The sequence below is a fragment of the Notolabrus celidotus genome, chromosome 11 (assembly GCF_009762535.1).
Source record: "Notolabrus celidotus isolate fNotCel1 chromosome 11, fNotCel1.pri, whole genome shotgun sequence".
NCBI lineage: Eukaryota > Metazoa > Chordata > Actinopteri > Labriformes > Labridae > Notolabrus > Notolabrus celidotus.
In genome coordinates this window covers 23,026,037-23,041,781 of record NC_048282.1, presented here as the reverse complement: position 1 = coordinate 23,041,781, position 15,745 = coordinate 23,026,037, and the positions used below count along the sequence as shown (strand labels likewise).

General features: G+C 39.4%; 1 protein-coding gene across 1 annotated transcript; it reads right to left on the bottom strand.

Moving 5' to 3' along the window:
* Positions 1 to 40: 40 nt before the first annotated feature.
* Positions 41 to 7,024, bottom strand: LOC117821650. The gene is made up of 5 exons (XM_034696075.1): positions 6,453 to 7,024; positions 4,653 to 4,847; positions 3,800 to 3,947; positions 1,116 to 1,283; positions 41 to 1,022 (listed from the first exon to the last, which is right to left on the bottom strand). The coding sequence occupies exons 1-5, from the start codon at positions 6,535 to 6,537 to the stop codon at positions 686 to 688; spliced, it is 933 nt and encodes a 310-aa protein (XP_034551966.1). The 5' UTR covers positions 6,538 to 7,024; the 3' UTR covers positions 41 to 685.
* Between the last annotated feature and the right edge of the window lie 8,721 nt (positions 7,025 to 15,745).

The window sequence follows — 15,745 nt, the reverse complement described above, 5'->3', positions numbered from 1 at the left end:
AATAATAATGATAATATGTAAATGAAACAGACAACAATGACCTGATTTGATGCATTACTTTAATTTTAGAAACACATTATTTATTACCATGTGATTTCTTATGTAAGCAAGTAATTACAATCAAAGTCACTGTGCTGCTGCATCATCATGTTGGTCATTCATTCCTCACAGGGTGTTACACACCACACTTGAAATACATGATCACTTTTTAGCAGTAGAACATTTCATTTCATTTTCATCATTTTAGATGATATTTACATACTTATCTGTGCTGGTCGGAGGGTTGGACTTTCCAGCCTCGAGATGGATTTTTCAGACAACTTTCTCAGCTGCCAATGATATAAAATAATCCTCACCAAACAATTACATATGTGTCTGTGAAGCTCAATTAAGGGCATGAATTTACCCCGACCTTCTGATCACAGGGAGCTTCATCTAACAAGGCTGGAGTCCTGAAAGTGCGATGGCATCCCTTGTCAGGCAGAGGGCAGTGTGCCATTACAGTTTGTAGAAGGCACATACTATGCTCTGTAAATGCATCAAGAGCCTTCAAACTGTGCAGACATGATTATTTCAAGAAGACCAGGAATGTTTCATTACTTCATGTAGTCTTCATTGATGCTGTTGTCACTCTTGCACATATTTGCTTCGTAAACAAAGTCTTTACTGATAGAGCATTGTGTCTTCACACTGATATAATCCGAATTGAAAATTCTTTCTTCGTATTACTCGTGCACGTCTCATCTGTGCTTGGCGGGTGACCTCCTGACAAGCTGGTCTGAGGTCCTCCGTACTGCCACAACACACCAGGCCCCACTTCTGGGATCTGGCCAGGCCCTGGACTCACACTTTGGAAGGAAGACTGAGGACGTCTGACATACTGAGGTGGTTGCCTGGTGCTCTGTGCATATCCTTGGTTTCGGGGTAAGAGAGGCTCGTCATAGTCACAGCCAGGGAGAGCAGAAACCAGAGAAGAGGAACCACAGGTGCTAGTCGGACCATAGATGTACTGTTGATGATATCTGTGGAGGGAAAAAAAGCAAAGCAGTCTTTTCATTTCTCTCTCAAAGTACTTTTGAATTTTGACTTTTGACCAATTAAGCCCCTTTTCTCACCTGCAGGCCTGCACGTTGTCACAAGGGGCTGGAACACCAGTGTCCCACAGAGAAAACAGCTTCTCCTGGGTGTTGTTGTTGTTGTTGTTCCTGCCTTTATGACTGTGGTGGGACCTGTTATCTTCTGGTTGTTGGGCCTGCTCTGTCCACTGCCACATATCTGGATCCCTGTTAAAAAAGGCAGTCCAAACTTGCAGGTCAATCTTTTATTTTGATTAAAAGTCACTGAATATTTCCTCTTACACACATCTGAGGAACTACTTGAATGAAACATAATCTTTATGGACTTTTAGGTTGCTCCATATATATATAGTTTGTTACTTAATAGATTAGATTTGACATTAAAAACATGATAAATGCGCAAAAGATGGCATAAAGTTCTGGAGTAAACCTACTGTGTCAAGCCTTTTAAACGTCAAGCTGGTGCTGCTTATCTTGTTTTGAATATCAAGGTTTTAGTTCAAGTTTAATAAGATATTTCCTCAAAAATAAATCAGCCAATCAATGCATTTAGTCCAGGGAGATAAAACTGGACAATATAACTATAAAGAGCAAATATTAAAGCTCCTGTAAAAAAATTCCACCTAGTTCTAAAACTGAATCCAATTAACCATGATGACTAAATATGATCAACCAAAGCATTTTTGTGTGATATATTTTGTGTAGTTATCTTCTTGTGTCCATGGACACAGCTACTACTTACATTTTCTACAACAGAGATTCACAACTATGGATACATTTGACTGTGTAAAAGCTGGATGAGAATTTTCATCAGAGAGAGAAACTCCTTTGCATGTTCAGGGACAAGATTAACTAAGAGCTAGGGTGTACAGTTTTGTCCACCTAAATTGACACAAACAAAAAGTTCCCTAACAGGAGCTTTAAAGAAATTTGTTCAGCAAAAAAACTAAAGCCAGCCATAAGAAGTTCTGATATGCATGAGCACTTTCACCTAACATGAACTGCATTTAGCTAGAAAAACATGCATTCCTTTATCCTGTGTTTCCCTGTTGTGCTTTAATCTCCACTAGCTATGCAACGGTCTTTCTCTGAGTGGTTTCCTGTTTGTTTGACTCTTGCACTACAAACTCACGTTTAGGTGATGAAAACACCCTGCTGCCAGTAGTTTCACCCTATTGCATAGTGTACTGTACAAAGGGCGGAAACACTCATATGTATAGCAATGTGATATGTATATATATGTGAAGCAATGCAGCGAAGAAAAGCAGGCACAGGAAGAAGAAAACTTCATGTTGGATGTACTACACTTCAAATTCAGCAGTAACTACAAAGGTTTCAAGAGGAAGACATGCTTAACACTTTTAAAGGCATGAACTACAGTTCAGTCTTGTTTCTACTAATGCATAATATATTGTATTATATAATTATCCTTGCCATATTATATTATGTTATTTTACATTACTATTGTTACTACAATTCACGGTCATATTACATACCCATATTTATTTTTATTTATTGCTTAATCTGTCATTACCAACCATAATCACACCATGTCAACCTGTCACTTCTGAAACATTTTTAATACTGCCTGTAATACTGCTATTTAATCTAAATTCCATTGTAACATTGTATATATCTAAATTGTATTCTAGCTTTATTTATCTATTTTTATTTTCATTTATTTTATTTTATTTTACTTATTGAAACTTCTTGATTGTACTTATGTCTGGGTTGCTGTAACAACTGAATTTCCCCCCCGGGGGATCAATAAAGTAATATCACATTTTATCTTACTAAATGCACAAAATTTCTTGGATCAGGCCCTTCCTTTCATACCATAACCTAGAAATTGTCATCCATGCATTCATCACTTCCCGATTAGATTATTGTAACTCACTCTACACCTGCTTAAGCAAACACAACCTCTCAAAGCTCCAGTAAGTCCAAAACACCGCTGCCAGACTCCTCACACACACACCAAGAAAAGGGAACAAATCACACAGATTTTAGCCTCTCTTCACTGGTTGCCTGTGGCTTTTAGAATTGATTTTAAAATTTCAACAATCACTTTTAAAGGCATAAATGAACTGGCCCATGAGTACCTAAGTGAGTGTCTAAGGATGTATGTCCCCAACTGCTGCCTGAGATCCTCCAGCAGGTCCCTATTGGAACTTCCTCGAGGGAAGTTAAAAACCAGAGGCAACCAGGTCTTTGCAGTCAGGACCCCGTCACTCTGGAATGACCTGCCGGAGGAGATCAGGCAAGCCACATCCTTGGCCTCTTTTAAATCTCTTTTAAAAACACCCTTTTTTAAATGTGCTTTTACTTCTTAACTTATCACTGACTTTTTAATTTCTGCATGTTTTTTATTATTGTCTTTTACTTAACTCATTTCAGTTCTAACCATTGTCATGTGCTTTTGTGTTTTCACTCGCTATGTTTTGCACTCTGTAAAGCACTTTGTAAACCTGTTTTTAAAAGGTGCAATATAAATATATGTATTATTATTATTTTTTCTAGTATTACTTACAGATACACACCAGACCTTTGGGTGCTTAACGTAACCATTATTTTAGTTTCTTTATAACTTCACTGTGTACCTTTGACTACGATTTGAAATGAGGACTTTTAAAGCCCTTGTATACTGAAGCAACCCGATTAGGCCTGTTCCTAGTAAGTATATTCTCTGAGCACTACTTGGAATAGTATTACTTATCACTCACCTCTCCTGCTTTTCCCTTTTGTCCTCTTTGACGCAGTCGAGCAAACAGCAGGTGATGAAGGCCATAGACATGATGAAGATGATGGCTAAGCTCACGATGGATGCCAGCACAGCTATGCGGAAACCAAAGTCCTCAAAAAGAGACAGAGCTGTAGAGTCAGAGAAGAAGACTGTTGACATAATTTCCTTGTTATGTACCCCAATATGAGACTCAAAGACCAAGATAAAGCTGGAAGAATAGATAGATATATCACAGGTTTATCATTGTTTTTCCCCCAGAAGAGATTGTCAAAGTAATTGTCTATTTTTTTTATTTAAACAAAGTTAATTTCCCAGCTCCTCATAACAGAAATAAAAATCAATTTTTAATCAAATCAGACACTTTCCTCTCTGTCCCATGATGATTGATCCTGAAACATAATTAAGATCTTTCTCTCTGTTTTCGAAATCTCACTCACCAAAAGGTATTCACACTTCAGATTTTGCCTCTTCTTCTGCATTAGCATTAAACATTTCCTTGAGTGAGCCAATTCCCCTAGCACAATTATTCTTGCGTGTTTCTTAAAGCGTGAATCAATCTGAGCCAAATAAAGCCCTCTGTTTCTCCACCAACTATAGCAACCATGGCTAACACGTAATGTTTAATATATATTCCATCTCTTTATGAAAATGAGCTGACAGACAGTTCAGGAGAGGTTTTGCAGTCGCTGCAAATTTTCCCAGTAAATCATCAAAAACATCAAATCTGCACACGTGCATCTTGGTTATAATGTGTGAACAGCTAGATGCATTAGGTAACATGAAGTGAGTGTTATTTGTTTTTAGATTAACTCCCATGTGTAGGTCTTACTTACGCTTGCAGTAGGCCTCGCCAACCCACTGGGTGCTGTTGGAGAGCAGGACACACATCAGCTCACCTCCAAACAGTTTATGTTTGGCTGGGCACTGCAGGAAAATGACTGTGCCCACATTGGTGCCATTTCCCTGGATGACCCTGTGGGTGCCGAGGGCTGGTAAAGGCCTGGGGGCACACTGAGCCCGGGACTGGCCTGCAAGAGAGATGTACAAAACATGTATTTGATGAGATATGTTGCATGTAAGATGGATATGGAGTTCCTCTAAAGCTAGGCTAAGTATAGAGATTGTTGGGAACTCTGAGTTGAACAGTAACATGGAAACAATTCACAGTTATCAGTGAGATTCAGTGTGGGATGGTCATTCCACTGCTATCAGCTCTGAACTCCTGTCGGGCAGCACAACTGTGCGTGACAAAAATACCACCTCTCTGCAACAGCCTGCTGCATCGAATTCTTACAGTATCAAAGCAGGAAATGTGCTAAATCATTAAACACAAGGCCTGGAGGAAACACACGAGCCATCTGGAGCCATGCTAAACAACAACTGGTTATCATACAGCTCAGCACAGTGCTCAGCACATTAGAGGGGGATGGGGGGTGGGATCTCTCCCCGTCAGCCAACAGTCTGTCACTAAGAACCTACAACATCAGAGTTCATCATGACAAAAGCTGCTGGAATGCAAATAAACAGTGACATCAAATCAGTGATTTCCAGCAGGACTGATCATGTGATCAGGCTGAGGAAGTATCAGAAGCAGCTTGATTGCAAACGGACACCTGCTTCTGATTTTCACTAAAAATAGCAGAGCTGTGACAAAGGGGGTGTTTTGCAATGCTTCTCTTTGTTGCAATTAAATGAAGGACACACCCAAGCATGTGAAATGTGCTGTGCACTTCCATTAAAACATGAGAGGAACTTTTGTTACCACATAGGGCGGGCAGAAGAGAGGGAGAGATAATAGAAGGTGCCTTTTTTTAAAGAATGACACACTCTTCTGCTCAATTTCTTTAATGGCATCGGTTGAGTCACTGCTGATAGATCTATGAATACTGCCCTCAGGCCTTTTAGCTACATCTGATCACTATACTCAAGTTTATGTAACTCAAGGACGTACCTCACTGATGTGGATCAGTAGAGTGCACTTATTTTATGTAACCAGTCTCTATTTATGTGTATGTGCTGTTAAGTGTGTGGCTGCTTCAGCCTCAGTGTTAGACACCCAGCAGTGCATTAGCACGAGGACTTTCAGACGTTAAACCTCAAACAGCTGCCTTCCCTTTTCACTTCCTTTTTGCTGTGCTCAAATAGAACTGAGATGTAGATGAAGGATGTGCATAAAGGTTTTGCATTTGATTTAAAGATACCAGGTGAACACATGATGCATGATGTAAAGTATGTTTATCGATTAGATTTTATATGCATTCACTGATAGTATTTCTGCAATCTGCAAATGCATCACTTAATATACTCTGGCTATTAATCCTTCTGCACTTGTTAGGGAACTGCAATCGCAGCAAATACTCTAAGACCCTAGAGGGATATTGCACACGAGAAATAAGAATCCGGCTGTATAAAACACACTTGTTAGACAAACATTGAAAACATGCTCTGACTTTTCATGGGCTCAGTTTTTGAACAAGGTGCACAAGTCGTATAACCGTGCAGTTTGCAGAATAATACAGATACAGAGCCAAGTGATGGTGAACACACTGAATAGACTGGAAAGTGCCAAACAAACCGTCCCACAAATCCTTGAGTACGATTCGAACACAGTTGGTGCAATATATTTTTCCTACCCGTGATACTCCGGTCACGTCCGTCATCACTGTTGATGAAATTTGCCTTGGACACATCTGCAATTGAAGCTGTTGCCGCTGACATGGTGCTGGTTGGCAAGTTATCCCCAGGTCCGCTCCTTGGTTGTGCGTAAAGACTGCGCAATGGTGTTCCTCTGTGCTCGGTACAGTGTAAACACGTCGGGATTCTGTAAACTGAGATCTTGCGTGAGCCTCTATGTGCGTTTTTGTGTGCGCCCCTCTACCCCACGGAGTGCAGCTTGTTAAACACAGAATCCTCCCATAATGCTTTTCTCACCGCATCGCTCACTCCTCTCAGCGAAACCTTCAGACAGCGCGCTGTGGTCGCGAGTCGCGACTGTGGTGCGAGAGACAGATGAGCCCTTTAGAGGACAGAGAGATAACGTGGCCGGTCGAGACTTTGTCGACCAAAGCAGATATGACTTTGTGGATTACACCGGGTCAGGTTGAGTGACTTGCCACAGATGCGCTCTGTGAGCAGGACGTGCAGTGAAGTGCACTGTGTTAGCAGGAACTTCACAACGTTGTCCTGCTTGTGCACACTCAGATGAGGCGCTTCTGAAAGGATGGAAAATATGCAAAACAGACAAAATCAGTGACGCCAAGTTCCTGTTTTAAGAACATCAGTCTATAGATATCAGGGGCGGAGCTAGTCTCTTTTGACTGGGGTGGCCAAAACAGGCCATTGACTTGCAGCTGTGGCTATTTAAGTATGTTTACATGATGAACAGCATTTATTTATCCTTTTTATCACCACTTGATCTACTAATGAGAGTATCTATAATATGCTTTATTCCTATGTGGTTGTTTTTTAGTTTTTACAGTAAAAAGTAACAGACCTGAGTGGTCACTTTTACATTTCCAAGTACTAAAAGATGAAAATTGTATATTTAAATGTAAAGGAAGCAGCTGCCTATTACAACACAGCCCAATAAGTCTTAATATCAGTGCCAACTGACGAGGCAAATAGCCCATCATTGTTTAGGATTTTGGTTGGCCATTAGTCCAAACTAATTTTAAGGGGAGCCATGGCCACCCTCTGGATCCAATATAGAATTGGCTCTAAATTCCATTTAGTATTTACAAGTACTTGTCTTAAATTGTTGTCAAAATGTAAATTTCAAATGAAACACTGCTGAGCGAGAAAGACATTTACTACTTGTGTCAAGGGATACAGGATGTTTTATTTAAATTGCACCAATGAAAAGTGAGTCAGGCTGACACCACATTAGAGAAGGTTGTTATTAAAAGGGGAGTTTTTGCATTACAAACCGTATTTGGGAGATTTTGTGTAGGTGAATGTTTTGACTGCACTATGTCAGAAGTCATTTTGTATCAAGATGCTTTCTTTCCACTTCCCTTTCTGTTTCAGTGTCACAGGTTGGCATGACTTGTGGTGAAGGTGCTAAATGTTGGTCTAGTCGATGTGATCACATAACCATTACATCAGATCTGTTTCTCAGAAAAGTTGCCTAAATTAGTTGAGCAGGAAACCTGTATTACTACGGCACCTTACTGAAGATTCTTTGCCTAATAGGCTCAGCCACTCAAATTGACCTTTCTGACAAAATGAGCTACTATCCTCCGGTTGTGTAAGAAGCTTGATTCTGATTGAACAAAACCCCTTGACAGTGGTTATTAACATTCACTAACATGAGCAACAACAGAGACAAACTGATCACACGTCATGTCAAATCAATCCGCAGAAAAGAGTTCCGGCACATTTAGCTTCTGCTTGTTGACACTTCTGACCGTAAGGTGAGGGGAAAACGTTAGCTTCCGTTAGCATCATATTAGTAAGCAATGTGGCTAAAACGGTAGCTTCGGTTAGCATGCTAAATCAGCAGGCTACGGACATTTACATATTGGATCCTGTCCAGCAATATGATCAACGAGCAGAGCAGGCGAGAGAACTGGTCTCTACAAAGAAACTGAAACCATGAGCGGTGGTGATGATAGCAGCAGGGTTCAAAGTTGTCACATTTGTTTATTTTTAAAGGTGTGTGAACTGAGAGCTCAGAGAAGAAGGAGAGCTGAATGAGGACAGTTTCATGTTAAATCCACCGCAACGGGCAGATAAGAATCCATCACCATGGAACGCTAACTGAGGTGGAATCGCTGGGACTACTTTTTAAAAACTGTAAACATAAATCACTTTAAATCAATAAAATAATCTTTTAATCTATGTTTTTTGACGGCTTGTTTGTATTTTAAGCTAGTAGCTGGGTAATAAGTGGGATAATGTATGGTTTGCATCCGGGTCTTGTCTCACCCTGAGGGGATTCTTTTTCCCATAACAACCTGCTAACCATACATTATCCCTGACATAATGAGCAGCCTTCCCTGACAGAATTTGTTACCGGACTAAATGAGTTACATTACTTGACAGAATTACCAACCTGACAGAACCTTTCCTGGCAGAAAAAGCTACCTTATCTGACAGAATGAGCTACCTACTTCACAACGTATGTTATCTGATAGAATAAACTCCCCTTTCTGGTTGAATAAAAAAACCTGACAGAATGAGTTACGTAGCTGACAGACTAAGCTGCATAATTAGACAGAAAAAGCCACAGTAAAGGGTCTGAATACTTCTCCAGCACTGATCCTCACCAATGATTCCTTTATCTTTCTCTAGGCATGATACAATACACTTTAAACTCTTGAACGGAACATCTGAGAAAGAGGGACATTAGTTAATCTTCCCCATTGTTTTGACTTATGTTCTGAGTTTCAATGAGCATGTTCACATTTTTCTCAAAGCTCCTTAGAGGAAGTTTTATGTTGATTTTGGTGCCCCCTCTGGACAAATTCATATACCTTTTATGTATTTGCTGATGTTGTGCTGTACAGGTGTGATTAGTATTTTTTGACTCAAAACTGTTAATTGAATTACTCACTAAAAGTGCCTAGTGTTTACCCGCATTAAAAAGGACTCAGAGCTGACGTATTCTCTTTTGCTTCTGATACAGTGGATGAGGGTATTTTGAGATATTATTCTGCTTTTAAGTGTTCAGGTTTTCTCTTCTGTTGCTACAGCAACAGTTAATATGGTCTGGCTTGGTCTAGGCTTGAACAGTTTGGACTTTCAGCGCCTCCCACTTAATCCTCTACCCAGGCTTGAGTGTACTCTGTGCAATCCAATAGACAACCAAGAGCTCAATACTCAACTCAACTTTATTTACATAACACCTTTCATACATATAAACATGCAGCCCAAAGTGCTTCACAAAATAATCAGAGAGACAGAAAACAACAGCAATGGTAAAATTATAAAAGGCGGATTATAAATAAAATACTTTAAAAATAGAATAATTCAACACAGTAAAATTTATAAAATAAGTAATAGTGTAAAGAAAAGTTAAAAAATAAGGTAGCGTTGACAAGATCAGATGAATACAAGAAATAAATAGATAAATAAATACTTAAAGGCACTATGAGGATTTTTCAACTGGCTGAGAAACAGACTGAAAATGATCCTGATGTCTCTTTATAACCTCCAATAGCAAACAAGTCCATCAGCAGCAACACTGGCACCTTCTCTGTTGTCATTTTTAATGCCTGAAACGGCCCTGAGGGGGTAGGTTTCAGACCAGATGATGGACATCTTGCTTCAGAAACAGCCTTTATTTGACTGTTTTCATGGAAAATAATCACATTGCCTGATAAAGTTGACTGTTGAACACAACAGGATGAGGTTTTTGTTGAAAACACTACTTTTGCATGTTTAGGACAAGAGATAAGAGGTATCACTTTGTCCACAAGGGGGGCGCCAGATTCAATACAAAACAAAAGTTCCTCACAGCAGCTTTAAATAAGATAAATATGTTAAAGCAATGATTAAAATAATAATGCAGTCCAGTGCTAAAAATAAATTACTCCCCAAAAAAATCTAGATTAAAAAGGTAAGTCTTAAGTTTACTTTTAAAAACACTCAGAGAGCTCGCTGTTCTGATGTCCAGAGGCAGATAGTTCCATAGCTTAGGGGCATAACAGAAAGCTCGCTCTCTCTCTGTGAGACACATGAGGAACATTTAAAAGGGAAGCATTCGAGGACCTCAGTGATCGAGCTGGAACATAAAATGACAGGAGATCAGTGATGTATTGAGGAGCAAGGCTGTTAAGAGCTTTAAAAACAAGTAAAAGTACTTTAAAATTAAATTCTGAAAGAAACAGGGAGCCAGTGCAGAGTTTTGGTGAGTGTTGGTGTGGCGTTCCCGGTGGTAATGAAGGACTGTCAATAATGCCTCTCCAATAAAAAGTAATCAAAGTGAAATTGAGAATTTTGCTTGCAGAATGACATCATCAACAAAGATGAGGTGATGAAAAACTGCCAGGCTGTATTATTTTATAACTATCTGACCTGATGAGGGAAAGTGAGAGGTGATGAAGGTGAGACTGGTCAGCTCTGTTCGTCCGCACTGCCCCTGACACAGCGTGACACGGCAGCCCAGTTGGGGGGAACCACTCGATCACGCAGGTAATTAAGTAAAGCAGGAGGGCCCTGACAACTGTACTGTTCCAACCAGGCCACATATGGCTGCAGGTCTGAGTGGAGGAGAATGAAGGTGCCCTCTCTGAAGTGTCCTTGGTTAGTTCCTAAGTGATAAAAACAGATGCAGGGGGATTTTTAATGCAAGTTGCTTTGCTTCACAGCACAAACCATGTTGAGATATTATTTTTATTCTTTTATTTTCTAAAGCCCACTGTGGATTACAGTTACATGAGTCATATAAATCCTTCAAAACAAGCTCCATTATGTAAACTTCAACAAGAAAATATCCTTCAAAACACGATGTTTGAGCATTACAAATCACAGACACGGTCTAATGTTTATGTCAGCATCATTAAGTCTGGACCATCAACACTGCTAAGAACTGCATATAGTTCCTATCTCATGTAAAGAAGTGAGATAGCTTCCGCAATCCCCCCCTCCCCCATTATGTCTTTCTTTCTCTCCCTCAAAGATACAAACACACACCTGGTAATCAGTTCATCACACCGCTAATACTCCTTTCTCTGCGTCTGAAATCTCTGAACAAATAACTTGTTTGGGCTGGATCGTGGCCACCAGCGACTGGGTGGCTTCATAAATCTGAGACTCCATACACACACTTGCTGTAAGAGAGAAATAGAAGGGGGGGAGAGAGTTGGGAAATGTATGGCAGGTAAGATGAATGAGGCTTTAGCAGGAAATTGAGTTGATCAAGCATTTCTTTGCCATCTTGCCACCCCAGACGTGCACAGCTTGCAGGGCATGGTGTTTCAGATGCACAGCATCTCTCCCACACCTCAGAGGATGTGGGAGAAAGTGAGTCAGTTCTAAAAACTTTTCTGCCAGGAGTTTTTTTTCAATAATTCAGACTGGATAGCATCTTTACTGGAATAACTATATAATATCTATATGTGATATAGAAATGTCCATCTCATTGATCTATTGAAGCATTAAACGTACAAGGGACTAAAATAGTTAGTCTTTGTGGTTTAGTTAACTTTCGCTCGGGGAACTGAAACAGAAACTATACAAAGACACGGCTATGCTAGTACTAGTAGAATAATGTAATAGTAGCAGACACTTTCAACAAAGTAATGTATTAAGTGATGGCCGAAAAGGCAGAGGGAAATGCATATTTAAGCCTAGCCTACATTTTCTATCTAATTAAGCTAACAGCTTCCAAAGGGTAAAGAAAAACAACAAAACAAAACAAAAACAAGTAAATCATGAACACTTAAAAACTTCAAAAACTGATTTGTAAATCATTATTTTTAAAAACCAAAAGTGAATCACAAGCTTTTAAATGTATACTGGCATCACTCCGCAATTTAAACCCAAATTAAATTAGATAAAACAATATTATTTTTCCTATTATCTTCAAATTTTCTTCCTCACTCATTTAGCGGCGCCCCTAGCATTTGCCTATACTGCCTATGCCACGGGCCGGCCCTGACTAGTAGCTCTGTGAGGCTGTAAGCTAACTGTACTGACTCACAGCTCAGTGCTAATGTTGTCAAACAGACTAACAATCACAATGTTAGCACGCTGATGTTCACGAAGAATTTTTTTCCACTGTTTTTAACATACTGTACTGACAGTAGCTGAAAGTAATGCCTAAAACTTTTAGTTGGGTTACCCTTGTAAGTAAGTATGCTAACTGTGGGTGAAAGTAATGTTTTCCACTTTTAGTAAGTTATAGCTCCAATGAGGAGTTTTAAACTGATTGCGAAACAGGCTGGAGTTGATAGTGACGCCTCTCTATGGCTTACAAAAAGTAAACAAAACCACCTGCAACATGATTAATAACCTCTAAGTTGTCATTTTTTATGCCTGAAAACGCTGCAAGGGGGTCGGCGTCACATTAGGGTGATTGACAGCACGCTGAAGAAACAGCCTCTCTTTTCAATTTTAACTTGAAACATTCACAATGAGTCATACATTTGACTAGAAAGTGGAATGAGATTTTTGTAAGGCAAAAGTGGTGGACAAAACTCCTTGTTAGCCTAATGCTACACTGCTAACAGCCCAAAACGTAAATGATTCATAACTCTTCCTCCCTGGGTTAAGGGGGATTTTCACTTTTTGACACGCTCCACTAAGAGTGACTAGCCAGCTGTTAAGTTTCATTGCTGCAATACTTTCATAGTTTCCTACATCCCTCCACCCAGAGGCCCAGATCATTTCACAACCATACTACTACATTACAGAACGAGAGGGAAATATAGACAAAAAGAAACAAAAAAGATAGAAACAGTGAAAGAAGGGAATCAGACAGCCATGTCTGAGAGAGAGGACTCCTCCTGAGGTATTAACAGAGAGTTAACAGAAGGCCACCGGAGATGAGACTCTGGAGGGTAGAGGAAAATGATGATGTGAAAAAAACACTAGATAGAAATGGAGGTGATAGGCCGCTAAGCCTGGACATATAGAGAGAGAGAGAGAGAGAGAGAGAGAGAGAGAGAGAGAGAGAGAGAGAGAGAGAGAGAGAGAGAGAGAGAGATTAGCTTAGGGTGGTGGGCTGAGGTGTAACTTTAAGAAATAAACAGAAGTTGTATCATTTTTTCAAGAGGTTTGAGATAGAAAGACACACCAGTAAAAGAAAAGACAAGGAACTGATAGCAGCGAAAATAGAAGTCTGTTTTTCATACCAGTGCTGACACGGTCTAAAAGCCAAGTTCACTTTTTTTGTTCTTCAGCATGACTCTTTGTTCATTTATCTCAGTATACAAGCTGTACCGTAAAACTTAGGACAGTTGTAAAACATGCCCTCAGCACTTCTTCTAGAAAACACAACACAGATTTCATCAAGATCCGTTATCTCTTCAACTAAAACTAGTACACACTGATTTTGTCCCATAGCTCAAATACTGGCTGATTATTGTTCTATCATAGACATTGTTGTGCATCCTACATATCACAGTGCCTCTCTAAGTAATGTTTGCACACATATGATTTTATTTAGCTGTATTTAACTTGACCTTTTATTTTTATGCACCCACCAAATGACTCACTCTGTTGTGTTTGCAGTGATTCCAAATCCCGCCTTGTTCTCTTCATTTTAGATACTGCCATGTCCCTCCACATCGTATCACAATGTTCTATACAAGCTGATGAGAGGGTTAGATGTTCTGTGTGATTACATATACAGGTCTAGTGTTTTACAACATACTCTTTTCAATGGCTCAGAGTAGAGAGTGTTCAGTTCTATATTCTGATGTGCTGATTGAGAATGGACACCACTTGATCTGACACATTCAGTTTAAATCAGCTGCTTGGCATTAAATGAAAGCACATTCATCCCAGCTTCCACAGCTCTGTAATATAATACTCCTATGTCCTCTGTGACGGTGTATTGGAAGAATTCAGGGAGAGGAAAAAGTCAGGGGTTTTCCTCCAACTTATAGCTCCATAGATGATAAAACTTTGAGGCCACCCTGGTCTTCCACTCTCATAGACCTCCCTCAAACCATTATCGTTAAATCTAGCTCAAAGGTTTCTAATCAACATAATGAAAGGGTGATTAGCTCTCAGGTGGCTCTGAATCTGAGAACGTTTTTTTTTTCCTGTAAATGAGACTAAGAGAATATAAATGATAATGTCTCTGGTGATGCATTTTTACTAACTGTTTCAGATTCTGTGATTAAACGTTTCCTGAGGTGACTTGGGGATTTTTGTCTCAGGTAGTCCAGTGTGTGAAGTGTTCAGAAACCTCAAACAAAAAAATGCTGTTCAAATTCATCTTTATCTCACATCTCCTTTCATTTTTAAAGAGAGCCAGGAAAAGAAAACAAGCTAACTTGAATAAATGCATGCAGGCAAGGAAGCAGAGTGATAGACACCCTAGTGTCGTGCAGACGGCAAGACACAAGCATGTCAGGAAATGTCACTTCCTTTACAAGAAAAGAGAACTGTTCAGTTACTTCACTGCAGCGTATAATGAAAAGTTTCAGCATTTCATTTGCATGTGGATGTTGCTGCAGATATGGTGGTTTAAGGCAGCGTGATTCAACACAACTCGCCTGGACTTTGGGCGCCTCCTCCAGGGAATTTTAAGGGTCAGAAGTTTTACTTTCTCAATCCCGGTGTATTTCTAAACACCAACTTGTCATGAATTTTCTCAAAGATTTAAAGAAAGGTGACTGAAGCAGGTGGGAGTAGTAAATCAACATTCAGCACAGTGAACAACATGTATATTTTTTATAAAATAAAACTAATGGTGTTGTGATAAACATGCTTGATATTATCATAGGTCCTTACCATTGTCTTTCGCAAACTATGTTCAGGATTTTAACATGATGTCACACACTCATGGAACCGCCCCCCTGGTGGGCAAGAAACGCCTCCTACTGCTACTCTCTATGAGGAAATTACCGGACTCTGCTGCCAACTATGTATTTAAAAACAAATTTTAAATGCCAGACAATTTTTGTTCAATTACAAAACCAAGCGGTTTGCCGCTTGGTTCAAATCTTTCAATATATGATTTCTGTATGTTTATGCATTGATTACATGGATTTTTCAGATGCAATAATTTGAAAACAAAAAAAACATTATTATCATATAATTAATTGATGCTGCACTAACAAGAGTAACCAAATGAATAAGAATAATATGACATTTTAAAAATGTATTTACAACATTGCTTATGTGTGTATGTTTTCCAGTATTTTAATTATATCCCCCGATAAGAATTTATTAGCAATCATAAACACTATCACCAGTAATTCACTATTTATTTACAACAGCCTGTCAAGCTGTTAGTCTGTTCATTTTATCT

What these genes read in the sequence shown, in the direction of transcription:
- LOC117821650 (XM_034696075.1), bottom strand. Translation starts at nt 6,537, where the DNA reads ATGTCAGCGGCAACAGCTTCAATTGCAGATGTGTCCAAGGCAAATTTC. An exon ending in ACGTGACCGGAGTATCACGG is followed by an intron (nt 4,848 to 6,452) that starts GTAGGAAAAATA and finishes TCTCTCTTGCAG; the next exon opens with GCCAGTCCCGGGCTCAGTGT. An exon ending in AAAAGGGAAAAGCAGGAGAG is followed by an intron (nt 1,284 to 3,799) that starts GTGAGTGATAAG and finishes CTTTTTTAACAG; the next exon opens with GGATCCAGATATGTGGCAGT.